This window comes from Lepus europaeus, chromosome 8 (genome assembly GCF_033115175.1).
Source record: "Lepus europaeus isolate LE1 chromosome 8, mLepTim1.pri, whole genome shotgun sequence".
NCBI classification, from domain to species: domain Eukaryota; kingdom Metazoa; phylum Chordata; class Mammalia; order Lagomorpha; family Leporidae; genus Lepus; species Lepus europaeus.
Window position 1 is genome coordinate 6,056,424 of NC_084834.1, and position 15,836 is coordinate 6,072,259.

Here is a 15,836-nt window from a genome sequence, read left to right on the forward strand (position 1 = left end):
AACCGCTCCTGGTGATTGCCCAGAGACCCAGCTATTCTCTGCACCTTCACATAGAACCACTGAGTCCCCATGGCCTCGGCACACAAGGCTCCCACGCTGACTGGGTGCAGGGACTTTGGTTGGCCTGGTCAGCCTGCCACATCCGCAGAGAGGCAGATGTTCCCTGAGAGAGCTCTGCCTAGGCCTCCTGATCCCAGGAGGCTCAGGCACCTCGCCAGCCTACGCGGTTGCCCAGCCCCCTCCCAGCTAGGCTCAGTCAGTGGGGACTGTGGATTTTATTCCCTCTGCTAGAATCACTGGATCACGTGAGCACAGAACAGCCGCTGGCTGAATGTAGCTCCACCACTGCCTCCTGTACTGCTGTGAAGGTGGCGTCCTGTCAGCCAGTGGCTGGGTGTGTGCACAAGGGCTTACACAGTTGGCCTGCAGACCCAAAATGGCGCCCACCCTTTCTCAGCAAGGCAGCTCGAGCTGTTGTGGGGAAGTTGGCGTGAGACAAATGTGCCCCTCTCCTTCACCTAGATCTGTGGGCAGCTGCTAGCCCCCAAGGCTCCATTCCCGAATCAAGCCATGCCCTCCCCCCGGTTAAATGGCCACAGGTTGCCGGAGTCTCGTTCACCTCCATCTCTAAGCTGCTGCCCTCTCTGGCTGTAGGTCACTAAAGTCGTGCACTGAGCCTGCATTTGTGCTGCACGTCCACACCCTCCAGAGGCCCACGGGGTTCTTCCCCCTAAAAGTGCACTTCCTACACCCCTTTCTTTCATTGTTTATCCCTTGTCTAGCGCATCATGTCTCTCCCTAATCTGCCATCTTAGCAGTATCAGTCGATTTTTTTTACTTATTTATTTTTTGGTCTGGAAGATCTGTCCATTGTTGAGAGTGAGGTGTTGAAGTCAGCCAACATTATCGTATTGGCATCTGTCTCCCCATCTGGGTCTAATATTTGCTTTATATATCTGTATGCTCTTGGGTTGGGTGCATATATATTTATGATATGTCTTAATGCTGAATTGAGCTTTTTATCAAAATGCAATGCTCTTGTTTACCTTGTTTCGCAGTTTTTGACCTGAGTCTGTTTTATCTGATGCCAGAGTAGCTATTCCTGCTCATCTTTGGTTTCCCTTTGCCTGATGTATCTTTCTCCAACCCTTCTCTTAGTGCCTGTGTGCATCTTTGTGAAATGAGTTTCTTCTAGGCAGGATATAGTGGGGTCACAGATTTTTATCCATTCAGCCAACGTGTCTCCTGATGAGAGAGTTTATTTAAATTCATGTTACTGTTGATAAGAACTGAGACCTGTCAGTTTGTTAATTGGATAATGATTCTGCCTGCTGTGTTGGTGAATTTGGTGCTGTGGTGTGTGTTCGTGTTTAATGCACGATGTCCTTCAGAATGTCTAGTAAGGCTGGTCTGGTGCTGGTGAATTCTGTTTTTGCTTATCTGGAAAATACTTTGTCTCTTTTCTGTTTGTTTTTGAGTTTGTTTATTTGAAAGAGTTACAGAGGAGGAGAGGCAGAGGCCAAGTGAGAAGTCTTCCATTCGCTGATTCACTCCCCAAGTGGTCACAATGGCAAGGACTGGGCTGGGCCAAAGCCAGGAGCTTCACCCAAGTCTCCCACATGGGTACAAGGTCCCAAGTACTTGCTTGGACCATCTTCTGCTGCTTTCCCAGGCACATTAGGGAGCTGGGTCAGAAGTGGAGCAGTGGGGACTCAAACGGGCATCCATATAGGATGCTGGTGCTGCAGACTCTGGCTTGACCTATGCCACAGCACCTTTTCCTCTCCTTAACTTTTTTCGTTTTTTAAAAAATCTTTACTTTAAAGGTGGAGTTAGAGCTAAGGAGATAGAGATCTTCCATACTCTGGCTTACTCCCCAAATGGCCACAATGGCTGGGGCTGGACCAGGCTGAAGCCAGGAGCCTGGAGCATCTTCCAGGTCTCCCACGTGGATTCAGGTGCCCCGGGACTTGGGCCATCCTCCACTGCTTTCCCAAGTAATTGGATCAGAAGTAGAGCAGCCAGCACTTGAACCAGCACCCATATGGGATGCCAACACTGTAGACAGCGGCTTAGCCTGCTCTGCCACAGTGCTGGGCCCCCTTCTGTACTTTTAAAGGATAATTTCACTAGGTATAATATCCTTGGTTGGAAGTTTCATTTTTCATTTTTTTTCTCAAGACATCAATATATCTTCCCACTCTGTTTTGGCTTATAGTGTATCCACTTAGAAATCTGATGTAAATAATACTGATTTTCCTTTATATGTAATTTCATGCTTTTCTGTTAGTTTCTTTAGGATTCTGTCCTTTAAGTTTTGACAATCTGACTAATACCCAATCAAGAAAATCTTTTCTTTTTTTGCTTGGGGTTCTTTGAACTTCTTGTGTCTGGATGTTCATGTCTTCCAAAGGCCTGGCAAATTTTCAGCTGTATCTTTTAGCAGATTCTGTGGTGGAATGATGCCAAGATGGCCACTGGCAAGGGAGTGTCGGTTACTCAGGAATGGCTTCAGAAACCCCCTGGGAAACCACCTGGCAACGGAGCCTGGCTGGCAACGGGCTGTGATTGGTTAGGGCATAAATAGCCCCTTGACTGGATTGGCTGCCTTGCTATCTAAGCTGAAATAAACGAGTCTGCGGCTGCTCCCCTCTGACCTGCTTTCACCCGACTCCCGGGGTCTGTGTGGTGACTCCGCGCCTCTTGCCCCCACTGCGTTCCTCCTCTCGGAACGAATCCACAGCAACAATTCTCAACCATTTTTGCTTTACCTCACCTTTATGTGTACTCATAATAAGAATATTTAGTCGTGTGATAGTATCCCATATTTCATGTAGATTTTAGTAACTTTCTCTCTATTTCTGTCTGATGGGGTTATTTCAGAATTCCTGGCCTGGAGATCGGAGGTTCTTTCCTCCACTTGGTCTATTCTGTTAAAGCTCTCAGTCACTGAATGAAGATTTCATTTCCAAAACTTCATTTGATTCTTCTTAAAGGGTTCTATCTCCTTAGTGGTATTTTCATTAATATCACTCATTGATTTCCTCGTTTCTTAACTTGGATTCTCTTGCATCTCATTGAGTTTCCTTACAGTCATTATGTTGAGTTCTGTGTCTGTCATTTCATACATTTGCTCATCTCAGGGTCTAATTTTGGAGGATTATTATGTTCGTTTGGAGGCATCATGCTACCTTGTTTCTTCATGTCTTCTGTGCCCCAATGTTGACATATTTGGATCTGGTGTGATCATCCCTTCTTTATGGAGTCAGGTTTTATTGTAAAACAGTGTATGGTTTAGCTGGAATGCAAGGTATCACTTGGCTTATTTCTTTGGCTTTGTTTCTAGGTGAGCCAAGGAGTGAAGTCTCTGAGTGATTTCCTTTGTCCTAATGTCAGGGTGACATGTCCTAATGTCTGAGTGACATAGTAGTCTAGTCCGGTGCAGTTTGTAGTGATAGACGTGTGAACATGGGTTACCTAGGGTGTCTATCTCTGGTCCACAGAGAGTTCAGTATCAGTCTCTCTGGTGATGGTGAAAGCCAGGGCCTTGTTCTTGGTGTTGAGGGAGAAAATTGTGGCTGTCCTCTTGTGATGCCGATGCTTGTGGCACCCATTGCTGTGGCTGTAGGACAGTGTGATGCAAAGGGACTCTTCTGCAGGTCCTGCCAGGAGTGCCCAATTGGTGCTGTAGCTTATAATACCAGCAGCCCTAGTCCTAGGACAAGGGGATGTGAGCTGAGCCCTGCTTAGTCCTACACGGGATACAGCAGATTCTGCTCTGGAGGAGGGGAGTGCAGGTTGGTTCTTCATTGAAAAAGTTAGAACTAGTTGTTATAGCCCTGGCATTGTAGTTTATAATGGGGTCATTACCCAGATCTTCCAGGGTGAGGATGGATTTTTCTTTGGCCACTTTTGATGTTAGCTCCCAGAAGCTAAGGTGACTGCTCATATAAAATGTCATCGTAGCTGTGGGGCTAATGCCCCAGAACTCCTGCAGGTGCAGGATGCAGGGCATCTGACCTTTGCCCCGACTCTGACTCTGATGCTGGTAGAAGCGGAGCAGAGGTACACTGCTGGACTTCTTGCTGCCAAGTATGCCACTCTGCAGGGGTTGGGAAGGGGAAGGGAACAGCGTGGCTTCCTTGCTGCAAGCCCAGAAGTTGCTCAGACCCTAGTCAGCTGCTCAGGGTGAAGTGAAAGTCAGCAGGTATTGGTAGAATCCCTCTGCGCTGAAACTGAGTGGCAGGCATGTGGGAGTTTCTCCCTACCTTAATGTGGTAAAATGGTGGCACACAGCAGCCACGTCTGTATTTCCTTTTGTCCTACAGAGTCTTTGTTTCATTAGTTCTTTGCTGAAAATTTTCAGACCCTTGGAAGTATGGTCCTTTGAGTATTCCAGAGCAGCTGTGTGCCTTTACCCTATGCAGCCATCTTGGATCTTCCAACTTGGTTTATTTTTTAAATATTTATTTGAAAGAATTGCTGGGAGAGACGGAGAGAGAGGCCCTCCATCTGCTGATTCGTTCCCCAGATGGCCACAACGTCAAGGGCTTGGCCAGGCTGAAGCCAGGAGCTTCTTCTAGGTCTCCTACTTGGGTGCAGGGGCCCAAGTACTTGGACCATCTTCTGTTTCTTTCTTTTTTTTTTTTTTCTTTTTTAAAGATTTATTTATTGGAAAGTCAGAGTTACACAGAGAGAGATGGAGAGGCAGAGAGAGAGAGAGAGAGAGGTCTTCCCTCCACTGGTTCACTCCCCAATTGGCTAAAATAGCTGGAGCTGCACCGATCTGAAGCCAAGAGCCAGGAGCTTTGTCCAGGTCTCCCACGAGGGGGCAGGGGCCCAAGGAGTTGGGGCAACCTCTACTGCTTTCCCAGGCCATAGTAGGGAGCTGGATCAGAAGTGGAGCAGCCAAGACTCAACCAGCACCCACATGGGATGCCGGCACTGCAGGTGGTGGCTTCACCCACCAAGCCACAGCGCTGACACCCCCCCCCCCCCCATCTTCTGGTTCTTTCTCAGGCCATTAGCAGGGAGCTGGATCGGAAGTGGAGCAGTTAGGACACAAATCAGTGCCCAAATGGAATGCCTACATCACAGGCGGTGGCTTAACCTGTGCCAGAAAAATGTCCCCAACAGGTTTATTTTTGATGTGTTACAGGGGAAACCATGAGGGGACATCTAAATGGAGGTGTCCAGTAGGTGATTAAATACGTGTCTGTGATTCAACATGTCTTCAGTAGTAGCATGTGATTTTTGTCACTGAAAATAAGTAAAGATATGGTCACGTTATCCAGGGAAGGGGTATAGAGATCTGAGGATATGAACAGAGGAATATAAAAACATAAAGGACAAGTGAGGGCTGAGGATTAGATGTTAAATGAATTAACACAGGCTCTAACCTGTATTGTTGGAATGCAAATCACATTCTTGTTTTTCAGGTATTTAAATCGATTCAGCAGTGAGCTGGAGCAGATTGAGTTACATAACAGCATCAAAGACAGACAGGGGAGGCGGCACTGTTCCCGGGAGACGGTCATCAAGCAGACGATGGAACGTGAGCGGCAGCAGTATGAAGGATACGGCCTGGGTTTGTTCATTACAGTTCTGTTTTTCTTAAACACATAGCAGGACAAATTATGGTACATATACCATAATTTCCTTATCCAGTCTTCAGTTGATGGACATCTGGATTGATTGCATATCTTAGCTATAAAAAATTGAAATGAATATGGGGGTACAGATCACTTTGTAATATGCTGATTTCATTTCCTCTGGGTAAATTCCCAGGTGTGGGGTGGCTGGGTCATATGGTAGGACTATACCCAGATTTCTGAGATACCTCCATACTGTCTTACACAGTAAGACTGGCTGGACCAGTTTACATTCCCACCAACAGTGGATTAGGGTGCCTTTTTCTGTACATCCTCACCAGCATTTGTTGCTTGGCTTTCATAGAGAAATTAACATTCTAATAGGGTGAGGTGAAACTCAATTGTGGTTTTGATTTGCATTTCCCTGATGGCTAGTGATCCTGAGCATTGTTTTGTATTTGTTGGCCATTTGAATTTCCTTGCTTGAAAAATATTTGTTTAGGTCCTTTGCCCACTTCTTGACTGGGTTGTTTGTTTTGTAGTTGTTGAGTCTCTTGATCTCTTTATATATGCTGGTTATTAATCCTTAATCAGTTTGTCATGAATTGCCTTGATTGTGTTGAGGAATTTTTCTGTATCCAATTTGCTTAATGTTTTTAACATGAAAGGACGTTGTATTTTATCAAATGCTTTCTCTGTATCTGTTGAGATAACCATATGGCTTTTTTGTCTTCAGTTTGTTAAAATGATGTATTCTCTCTATTGATTTGTGAGTGTTGACCCATCCGTGCATACCAGGGAGAAATGCCACTTGGTCCAGGTGAATGATCTTTGATGTGTCCTTGGATTTAGTGGCTAGTATTTTGTTGGAATTTTTGCATCTATGTTCGTCAGAGACACTGGTCTGTAGGTCTCATTCTCTGTCATGTCTTTTTTTCTGGCTTAAGGATTAAGGCGATGCAGGCTTCACAGAAGGAGTTTGAGAACAATCCCTCCCTTTAAATTGTTTTTGAATAGCTTGAGAATAATGGGAATTAATTCCTCTTTAAATATCTGCTGGAATGCAGCAGTGAAGCTTCGGGACCTGGGCTTTTCTTTGTTGGAAGGGTCTTTATCTCTGATTCAATCTCTATTTTGGTTATTGGTCTGTTGATGTTTTATTTCTTCACGAGTATGTTTAGGTAGGTTGTATGTGTCCAGGAATTTATCTGTTTCTTGTGGATTTCCCACTTTGTTGCCTTGTAGCTCTTTGTAGTAATTCCTGATGATTATTTTTATTTATGTGGTATCTGTTGTTAAATATCCTTTTTCACCTCTGATTTTATTCATTTATGTCTTTTTTTTTTTTTTCTGATTGGTTGGGCCAGTGGTGTGTCAGTTTTGTTTATCTTATGAAAAAACTCTTTTCTCTGATCTTTTTTTGTTTCAATTTTAGTTCTTCCTTATTTTTAATTATTTCTTTCCTCCTACTAGTGTGTGGTTTGGTTTGGTGGTTTTTTTCTAGGTCCTTGAGATGCATTGTCACCTCATTTGGTAACTTTTTCCAGTTTCTTGATGTAGGTACTGATTGCTATAAACTTCCCTCTTAACACTGCTTCTGTTATAAGTCTTTTTTTTTTTTTTTTTTTAAAGATTTACTTATTTGAAAGTCATAGTTACACACAGAGAAGGAGAGGCAGAGAGAGGTCTTCCATCTGCTGGTTCACTCCCCAATTGGCTGCAATAGCTGGAGCTGTGCCAGTCCAAAGCCAGGAGCTTCTTCCAGGTCTTCCCACAAGGGTGCATGGGCACAGGGACATGGGCCATCTTGTACTGCTTTTCCAGGCCATACAGAGAGCTGTATCAGGAGTGGAGCAGCTGGGATTTGAACTGGCTTGGATGTGGGCACTGCAGGTGGCGGCTTTACCAGCTATGTCACAGTGCTGGCCCCATATCTCATAAGTTTTTTTATAATGTATCGTCATCTTTTGTTTACAAAATTTTTTTGATTTCTCTTTTGATTTCTTCTATGACCCACTGTTTATTTAGGAGCATATTATTCAATCTCCATGTGTTTGCATATGTTCTTGAGATTCATGAGTTGTTGGTTTTGAGCTTCAATTCATTGTGATCAGAGAGGTGCATGGTTTTTTTTTTTTTTTTTAATTTGCGAGACTTTCTTTATGGCCTAGTATATGGTCTATGCTAGAGAAAATTCCATGCACTGCTAAGAATGTGTGTTCTGCAACTATTGGGTGAAATGTTCTGTATGTATCAGTTAGGTCCATTTGGTTCATAGTGTTGATTAGCTTTGCTTCTTTGGCTTTTTTTTTTCCCCTGGCTGATCTCGCCTTTGAAAGTGGGTGTTGAAGTCCCCCATTACTATTATATTGGAATCTATTTTTCCTTTTACCTCTGTTTCCAGTTCTTTTAAATAGCCAGGTTCCCTGTATTTGGGTGCACATACATTTTTATTTTTATTTTTTTGGGCAGGCAGAGTTAGACAGAGACAGACAGGGAGAAAGGTCTTCCTTTTTCTGTTGGTTCACCCCCCAAGTGGCTGCTGTGGCCGGCGCGCTGCACTGATCCGAAGCCAGGAGCCAGGTGCTTCCTCCTGGTCTCACATGGGGGTGCACGTACATTTATTATAGCCGTGTTTTCCTGTTGTATTGATCCCTTAATCATGACATAGTGTTCTTATCTGTCTCTTTACAGTTTTCGTGTTAAAGGCTATTTTGTCTGATAATAGGATGGCTACACATGCCCTTTTTTTCTTTGCATTAGCATGGAATATCTTTCCATTCTTTCACTTTCATTCCGCATGTATCTTTGTTGATGAGGTCTTGTGTTTTTATTTTTTATTTTTTATTTATTTTTTATTTTTTTATTTTTGACAGGCAGAGTGGACAATAGAGGGAGACAGAGAGAAAGGTCTTCCTTTTTGCTGTTGGTTCACCCTCCAATGGCCGCCGCGGTAGGTGCACTGCGGCCGGCGCACCGCACTGTTCCGATGGCAGGAGCCAGGTGCTTCTCCTGGTCTCCCATGGGGTGCAGGGCCCAAGCACTTGGGCCATCCTCCACTGCACTCCTTGGCCACAGCAGAGAGCTGGCCTGGAAGAGGGGCAACCGGGACAGGATCGGTGCCCCGACCAGGACTAGAACCCGGTGTGCCGGCGCCGCAAGGTGGAGGACTAGCCTAGTGAGCCGCGGCGCCGGCTTGAGGTCTTGTTTTTTTAATCCATTCGGCCAGTCTGTATCTTTGAACTGGAGAGTGGAGGTCATTTACATTCAAAGTATCTATTGATAAGTCACTACTTGGCCCCGCCATTTTTTTGTGAGTATTCCTGTCATTTACTTTGGATTTGATTTTTACTTTTACTGGGGGATTTTCTGTCTTGGCACTCTTTCATGATGGTAGTTTGCTTTTTCTGAGTTTCTGTGTGTATCTTTTGTAAGGCTGGACAAGTGGTGACAAAGTCTGAATTTCTGTTAGTTATGGCACGTCTTTGTTCTACCTTCATTTATAAATGAAACCTTTTTTGGTTGAAAGCTTCTTTTTAATGAGAGTTTTTTGGGTTGACAGTTCTTTTTCTCTTAAGACTTGGACTATATCTTGCCACTGACTTCTAGGCTGTACGGTTTCTGATGAAGTCAGCTGTGAGTCTAATTGGAAATCTTCTGAAGGTAACCTGGCATTTCTCTCGTGCATATTTTAGAATCTTTATGCAAATTTTGACTGCAACGTGTTGTGGTGAAGATCTTTTCTGGTCATGTCTGTTAGGAGTTCTATCTGCTTTCTCTATTTGAACATCGCTATCTTTCTCCAAAGTGGGCAAGTGTTCTGTAATTACTTCACTAAAAAGGTCTTCTAGTACCTTCTTCCCACACCTCCAGGCACTCCTAAGACCCATCCATATGTTGGGTCATTTGATAGTATCCCATAGATCTCCAAAACTATTCTTTAATTTGTTGTTTTTTGGTCTGACTAAAATTTCCAGATTTGTCTTCAAGTTCAGATATTCATTCTGCTTCAGCAACTCTGTCAAGGCTTTCCACTGGATTTTTTGATATACTGAATTCTTCATTTCTAATGTTTCATTTTGATTTCTTTTAAAACCTCAATTTTATGGGAAAATATTCATATCATATATGGTTCGCTTTTGTTCTTGGTTTTGCTTCTGATTGCATTTGAGTAGGTTAATTTTTGTATGCCATTTTTGGCGTTTCCTCAGTCTTCATTTTCACATTCTGATACTGAGATGTTGTGTTCCTTTGTGGGGGTCATGGTGTCTTCCTTACTCTGCTGTCTTCCTTATTCTTGTTTCTTAAATTTCTTCATTTATTTCTAGGCATTTGTTGAACTTTTTTTTCTTCCTCTGATGGCTTTTATCTTTGAGCTGTGCCTCTGTGGCTTAGAATGTCTATACGTTTAGTAAATACCAAGGAGTGCATGGTGGGTGTGGCCAGGGAGCTCTGCTCAGTGCTCCAGGATGGGGTGAGTATCCAGGGTAACACCCAAGTTGGGTGTGGTAGCTCCCTGATAACTGGAAGGAGAGGAACGGTCACCTCTGTTGCTGCGACCACCCCTTCTCCCAGCTGAGGAATGCCCAGGTGTTAGCCCCCGGTGTGTGCATCTGCACTGCTGTGTGAACCACATAAGCTCTGAGCTTGTGCAGCGGCACTCTGATTGCCCAGAGCGCAGCTACACCTACCTCCTCTCATAGTCACAATGTCTTCTCGGTCTCACCACCTGCCTATGTCCAAAAATGGCACCAGCCCTCCCACTGCTCGCTGCAGGTCACTGCCGTAATGGGGAGGGGGAGAGAGATGCTGCTTCTCCCCCACCCCCTTTGTGAGGGATCTGAGCCAGACTCAAATGGTACAGCTCACCGAGCTCTTCTCCAGCTGTCCCGTGCAGTCTGATCTCGCCCGGTTTACCTGGGTGGGAGCTTGTTCCCCCAGATCCAAGCTGCTGGGTTCTTTGTTTCGTTGCTCCTCTTTCCATGTCTGTTCTTTGTTGTTTTGTTGCTCCTCACTCCGTGTCTGCAACCTCCACATGGGTCTGGGCCATCTCCGCTGCTCTTTCATGACCTCCCCTGCAGCCCTTCTCTGAGAGTGTACCTTCTCCACTTAGCTTAGCCTAAATCGGACCACACTGTTGCTAATCCACCATCTTGGAACCCCCAGGAACACTTCACTTCTTGTATGCAGTTTGTAGTGATCAAAGGAGTTGGCAGATGCAGAGAAAAGGGATTTTTTTTTTTTAATGATTTACTTATTTGAAAGAGTGACAGGGAGAGGGAGACCTTCTGTCTGCTGGTTTACTTCCCAAATGGCCACAGCAGCCAGCGCTGGGCCAGGTTAACCCAGGAGCCTGGAACTCTGTGTGGGTCTCCCACAGGACGGACAGGACCCCAAGCTTTTGGGCCACCTTCTGCTGCCTTCTCAGGCGAAGTCGCCAGAATCTGGATCAGAAGCAGGCGTCTTTGCCACAAGAGGACGTTTAACCTCCTGCACCTGAAAAGGAATCCACACTGTTGGTGGGAACATAAGATAGTACAGTTGGTTATGGGAAACAGTACGGGGGTTGTTAAAACCTAATAGATTATGACCCAGGTATCCCACATCTGGGTACATATGCAAAGGGAATTAAATCACCAGAAATACCCAGACTCCTATGTTTGCTGTAGTAATCACAGTGTGACATGGAATCAAATGCCTGTGAGTAGTTGAATTAATAAAGAAAATGTGGAAGATGTGCACTAAAAATACTGTTGAACCATTTAAAAAGGAAAAAAGATGCTGGCCTGTCTGTAGCGGCTCTGCAGCACAAGGGGAAGACTAGTTCAGTGACCTAAGATGTCTTTCATGACTGGCTAGAAGAGGAGCTCGACAGCTCTGAACATGGGGTGGACATAGGCAGGTGGAGATGCTCACTGCCCTGCCTTGGTCCATGCATGTTGTACTCCTGCAAATATTGAGGCACCCATTGCATTCCACAGCCGTAATTGTGTTATTAAACTTCTCTTCCTGGCCGGCGTCGCGGCTCACTAGGCTAATCCTCCGCCTGTAGCTATGGCACCCTGGGTTCTAGTCCTGGTCAGGACACTGGATTCTGTCCCAGTTGCCCCTCTTCCAGGCCAGCTCTCTGCTGTGGCCCGGGAAGGCAGTGGAGGATGGCCCAAGTGCTTGGGCCCTGCACCCGCATGGGAGACCAGGAGAAGCACCTGGCTCCTGGCTTCGGATCAGTGCAACGTGCCGGCCGTAGCGGCCATTTGGGGGTGAACCAACGGAAAAAGGAAGACCTTTCTCTCTGTCTCTCACCGTCTAACTCTGCCTGTCAAAAAAAACAAAAACAAAAAAACCTTATCTTTCTAAAGTCTAAATCACCTTATTAAACTTGGCTATTTATACTTTTCATGTTAATTATAGCTATATGGTTATTTTTTGGTGAATCCAAGATGATTTAAGAAATTAAAAATGGTACAACTTGGAAAATGTTGCCTAATAGATATAAATTATTTTCTTTTCCAGAGATTCCAGACATTATTACAGCAAGTAACCTGAAGACATTTAGGTGACTGTCTCTTACTATTGTTCCTGTGAAGATTTATATAAAATACGTGAGCATAAACTTTGGAGTCTAGACATCGCAGCTAAAAGAAAATCAGGAGTTTATTTTAACCTTTTCTCTGTTAGTGAAAGAATAATTCACAGTTGTATTTATTTGAATCACTTACTACACACCAAAATGATAATAACATGGTATTAATCTTGTTTTTCCCAATAGTTTAAAGGACTTTAAAGGACTTGATGCTGCAGTTCCTCCCAGGTTCTTATTTTTTAAAGATAATACTACAACAGCAGGATTGATAGAACATTTCAGTTTTGTTTTAAACACTGGTTCTCTGACACCAAAAAAAAAAAAAGACTACTGATCATTTAGGTCTTAAATAAGCCATTGTGATTGATCTGAATTTTGTTGTTAATCAAGGTTAGTTTGAAATCGGTCATACTGCTTGGAACTTATTTTGTAACACTAAGCTTATTTTATAGTATTTTTATGGTTCTGAATTTCTAGAAACTAAATTAGCTAATACAACTCATCTATCATATTTAAGTAGTTTGCATGTTAGCTCATGCACATCATGTCTATAATTTAGATACATGAAGCTTAAGATTTTTTTGTGCTCTAAATATTTTGTTTATAATGTTACTCAAATATGAAATGTACTCTATTTTTAAAATATACTGCATATTCTGCCTCCAAATAAAATGAAAAACAAGAGTTGTGCAGATCTGGTTCAGTTGGGCTGGTTAGCGTTCAGTTCTTAGCTGTCTCCACCGTGCTCCTAAAGTGATCGGACATAGAATTGTCACAGAAAGGACTGAGGTTGAAAATGGGAAATCTTGTTATTATGAGAGAACAGTTGCTTGACTATTGAAACCTAAGTTGGATGTGCTATTGTGTGTGAAAAGATCCTCTTGTGAGTGGGTATTTAAGGTTTGCCACGTCTGACATACTTCTGACTTTTATGACTTTTGCCATCATGTAGCCTGGTGGAGGTGGACTTCAAGGTTAGAGATGATGAAAGAATGGAACGAAGACCATTTCTGGTCTTCTATTTTTATGTATTTTGAAATTTTGATTATGTGGGATTCTCTGGCAGTTGTTAATATTGTAGTTTAATAAATGTGGAAACCATCTTAGTTTGTAGGATATTGGTTTTTATTTCCTAGTTCATTAAAATGTGTAAATTTATAAACTGTTCTGCTACTTTCAGAGTTTTGAATCTTGACTATCTTCTACTTTTCCACCTAAGTTCCTGCCAACACTCTGTGCCCTTTATTTTATCCAGGGAATGGGATTTTGATCTGAAGAAACTGCCAAACATTAAAATGAGAAAAATTTGTGCTAGTGATGCCATTCCCAGGAAGTGCAAGAAGAAAACCACTGTGACCATAGATAAAGACTTGGGAGAACTGGACCTGAAAGATGAAGCAAGTGACACAGACGAGGAAATGACCGCGGTGGCCTGACTGTCTTCAGTTGGGTTGGAAATGGAGCTCCAAGTTCCACTCACAGGTTATGGTAAACAGTCGCATAGAAGAATTTGCCATTTGATTCTTTTATGAAAATCTCGTTTCACAAATGGTGTGAACCTCTATTTCAGTGTGGAGGTGGCTTTTCATTTACATTAAGTGGCTGAAGCTGTAATTGGAGTTGTAGGGAGCAATATGGGGACAAAAATGTTTTAATTTTTTTCCTCATGTATTTAGGACTGCTTGATCTCACATTTTGTGGAATGAACAATGACCTGTTTCCTATTGATTACTGTGGATATTTGTTGAGTTAGGACAGCAAAAGTGCCTTCCAGTGGTAATGCCATACTCACTCTACCCTTAACCGTATTTTCTTGCTTTGTCAAAGACGGGGATGGTGTGGTATGGAATTGTATATTTATTATATATTCATTGTCTTCTGAGCCAGAGTGAAATGGTAAAATAATTAAAACTGTTGATCTCCCACACCTAACCGAAGTCCTTTATCCCCTTTGTTGAAAGAGACCAGATTATTTCATTATGATGGTGTAATTTTTTTTTTTGTGAAAAGTGATAGGTTGTATTTGGATACAGAAGTAAAGATTAGATCACCAATGATTGTGTTTTTCTTCCAAGAGATAGGTTAACTTGATATATAATTCAGTGTTTCAAATGTCATGAAAAATGACTGTACAATTTTGTTTATCGCAGAACTTGTTACATGCAAGCATCCTTTAGTCTGAATAGTATTTCAGAGAAAACAGTACTGTGTGAGGTTGACTCGGTATCAACTATGTTGCTTTGAATTTATTTAAGATAACTTTTTTTCTTGTGAGGTAAAAATAAAATTTATTTCCATAATTCATACGATTCTAACTTGAATTTTCAGTGGTAAAGCAGGTTGATTCGCTTTAATTTTTGTGGTTTTATGATTGCAGTGACTACAGATTATGTTTCTTACATAGAGTTTTGCTTCATATTTAGTCTCAAAATAGTTAGGACACTGAGTCATAAATCACAGTAAAGATAGTAAGAACTGTTTTATCTGTTGATACTTAATGCTGGAGTGTTAGATAAATTAGTTGTGAAAATAGCAAATTCTTTCCCCTTAAACATTGTTGCCTAGTTCTCTCTATGCTATCTAAGTAGAAGATAAAACTAATGAGTTAAATTACTTGGAACTAGAACAGATAAGTATTTGTTTAATAAATTTTGGGAACATGATGATAAAAATCACATCACCCTTATCTGGACCAAAATAGGCAGCGATAACTTCTCATAGTGATGCTTGTAATTTTTCCTACACAGAATGTTCTTTTGGGGTGATAACTTGGGCTAGCTTTATCTAAACTCTTTTTAACTCAGTAGCATATCTTGTAAGAACCTTGACAAGCCGAAGCTACAGAGCAAAGGAAAAGTAATGTGCTTGGCTCGTCACTGTGTGTGAGCAGCCCCAGACAGAACAGCCCACTCCGTTCAAGCACAGGTGCTCCTGGGGTCCTGGCTCCCACTCTGTATTGTCTCCTCAGAAACGTTCATTCTTAAGTTTGTCACTAATTTCCCAAGTCACAACTCTGCCCCTGTTGTCATTAATCCTTCTGTGCCCTCTCCCAATCTGCTTTAATTAGCAAATACTTGTGTTTGTAAAATGAAAGTCGAATTGGATGTCATGCCCTCCCCATTTCTTATCCTCATGTAAGCTGCTATGTCTTCCCCATGCCGTGTGCAGGCTCTGGGGTCACCATTCCTACTCCTCTTGCTGTCAACCTGATGACCTTCATGTATCCACTTCAACTAGACTCTGTCACAGCTGAGCTGGGCCTTGAGTGTCCTGTGACTTTCTCCAGGAAAGTGAGGATGTGGGAGGCTTGGGTGACATTTGCTTGCCTGTTTTTCAGAGAAAGAAGTTTGTCCTTACATGGCAGGTTCTGAGGAAGCAACAGCTTGTGTGCCTCTGGGCTATGACTGAGCTGCAGTGTGCATTTCATGGCCCAGCACCAGGGGGCCTCCCCTCCCTCCTGTCGCAGTGTCTGGTCCTCTGTCTGCTTTTCTGTTTGTCTCCCACCATGGGACAAGACAGAATGTGTGTCCATCTTTCATCTCTGAGTAAGTATGGGGTTCTCATTAGGGCTTTGTTTGTTGACCGGCTTCATCTGTCAGTCTTGCTTGCCATTTCCTGTTCAAAACTTCTGCAGTTAGCCTTTCCTCTGTCTGCTTTTCCAG

At 43.1% G+C, this 15,836-nt stretch overlaps 1 protein-coding gene across 2 annotated transcripts in view; it reads left to right on the forward strand.

Annotated features, from left to right (window-relative positions):
- TMA16 (translation machinery associated 16 homolog) overlaps positions 1-14,478 on the forward strand; it is a 32,908-nt gene extending 18,430 nt beyond the window's left edge. For both annotated transcript variants that reach the window (XM_062199362.1, XM_062199361.1), the window contains exons 5-7: positions 5,439-5,587; positions 12,105-12,147; positions 13,430-14,478. In XM_062199362.1, the coding sequence (XP_062055346.1) occupies positions 5,439-5,587; positions 12,105-12,147; positions 13,430-13,610 (373 nt within the window). In that variant the 3' untranslated portion in view covers positions 13,611-14,478. The remainder of the gene's footprint in view (positions 1-5,438; positions 5,588-12,104; positions 12,148-13,429) is intronic.
- The last annotated feature ends 1,358 nt before the right edge of the window (positions 14,479-15,836 follow it).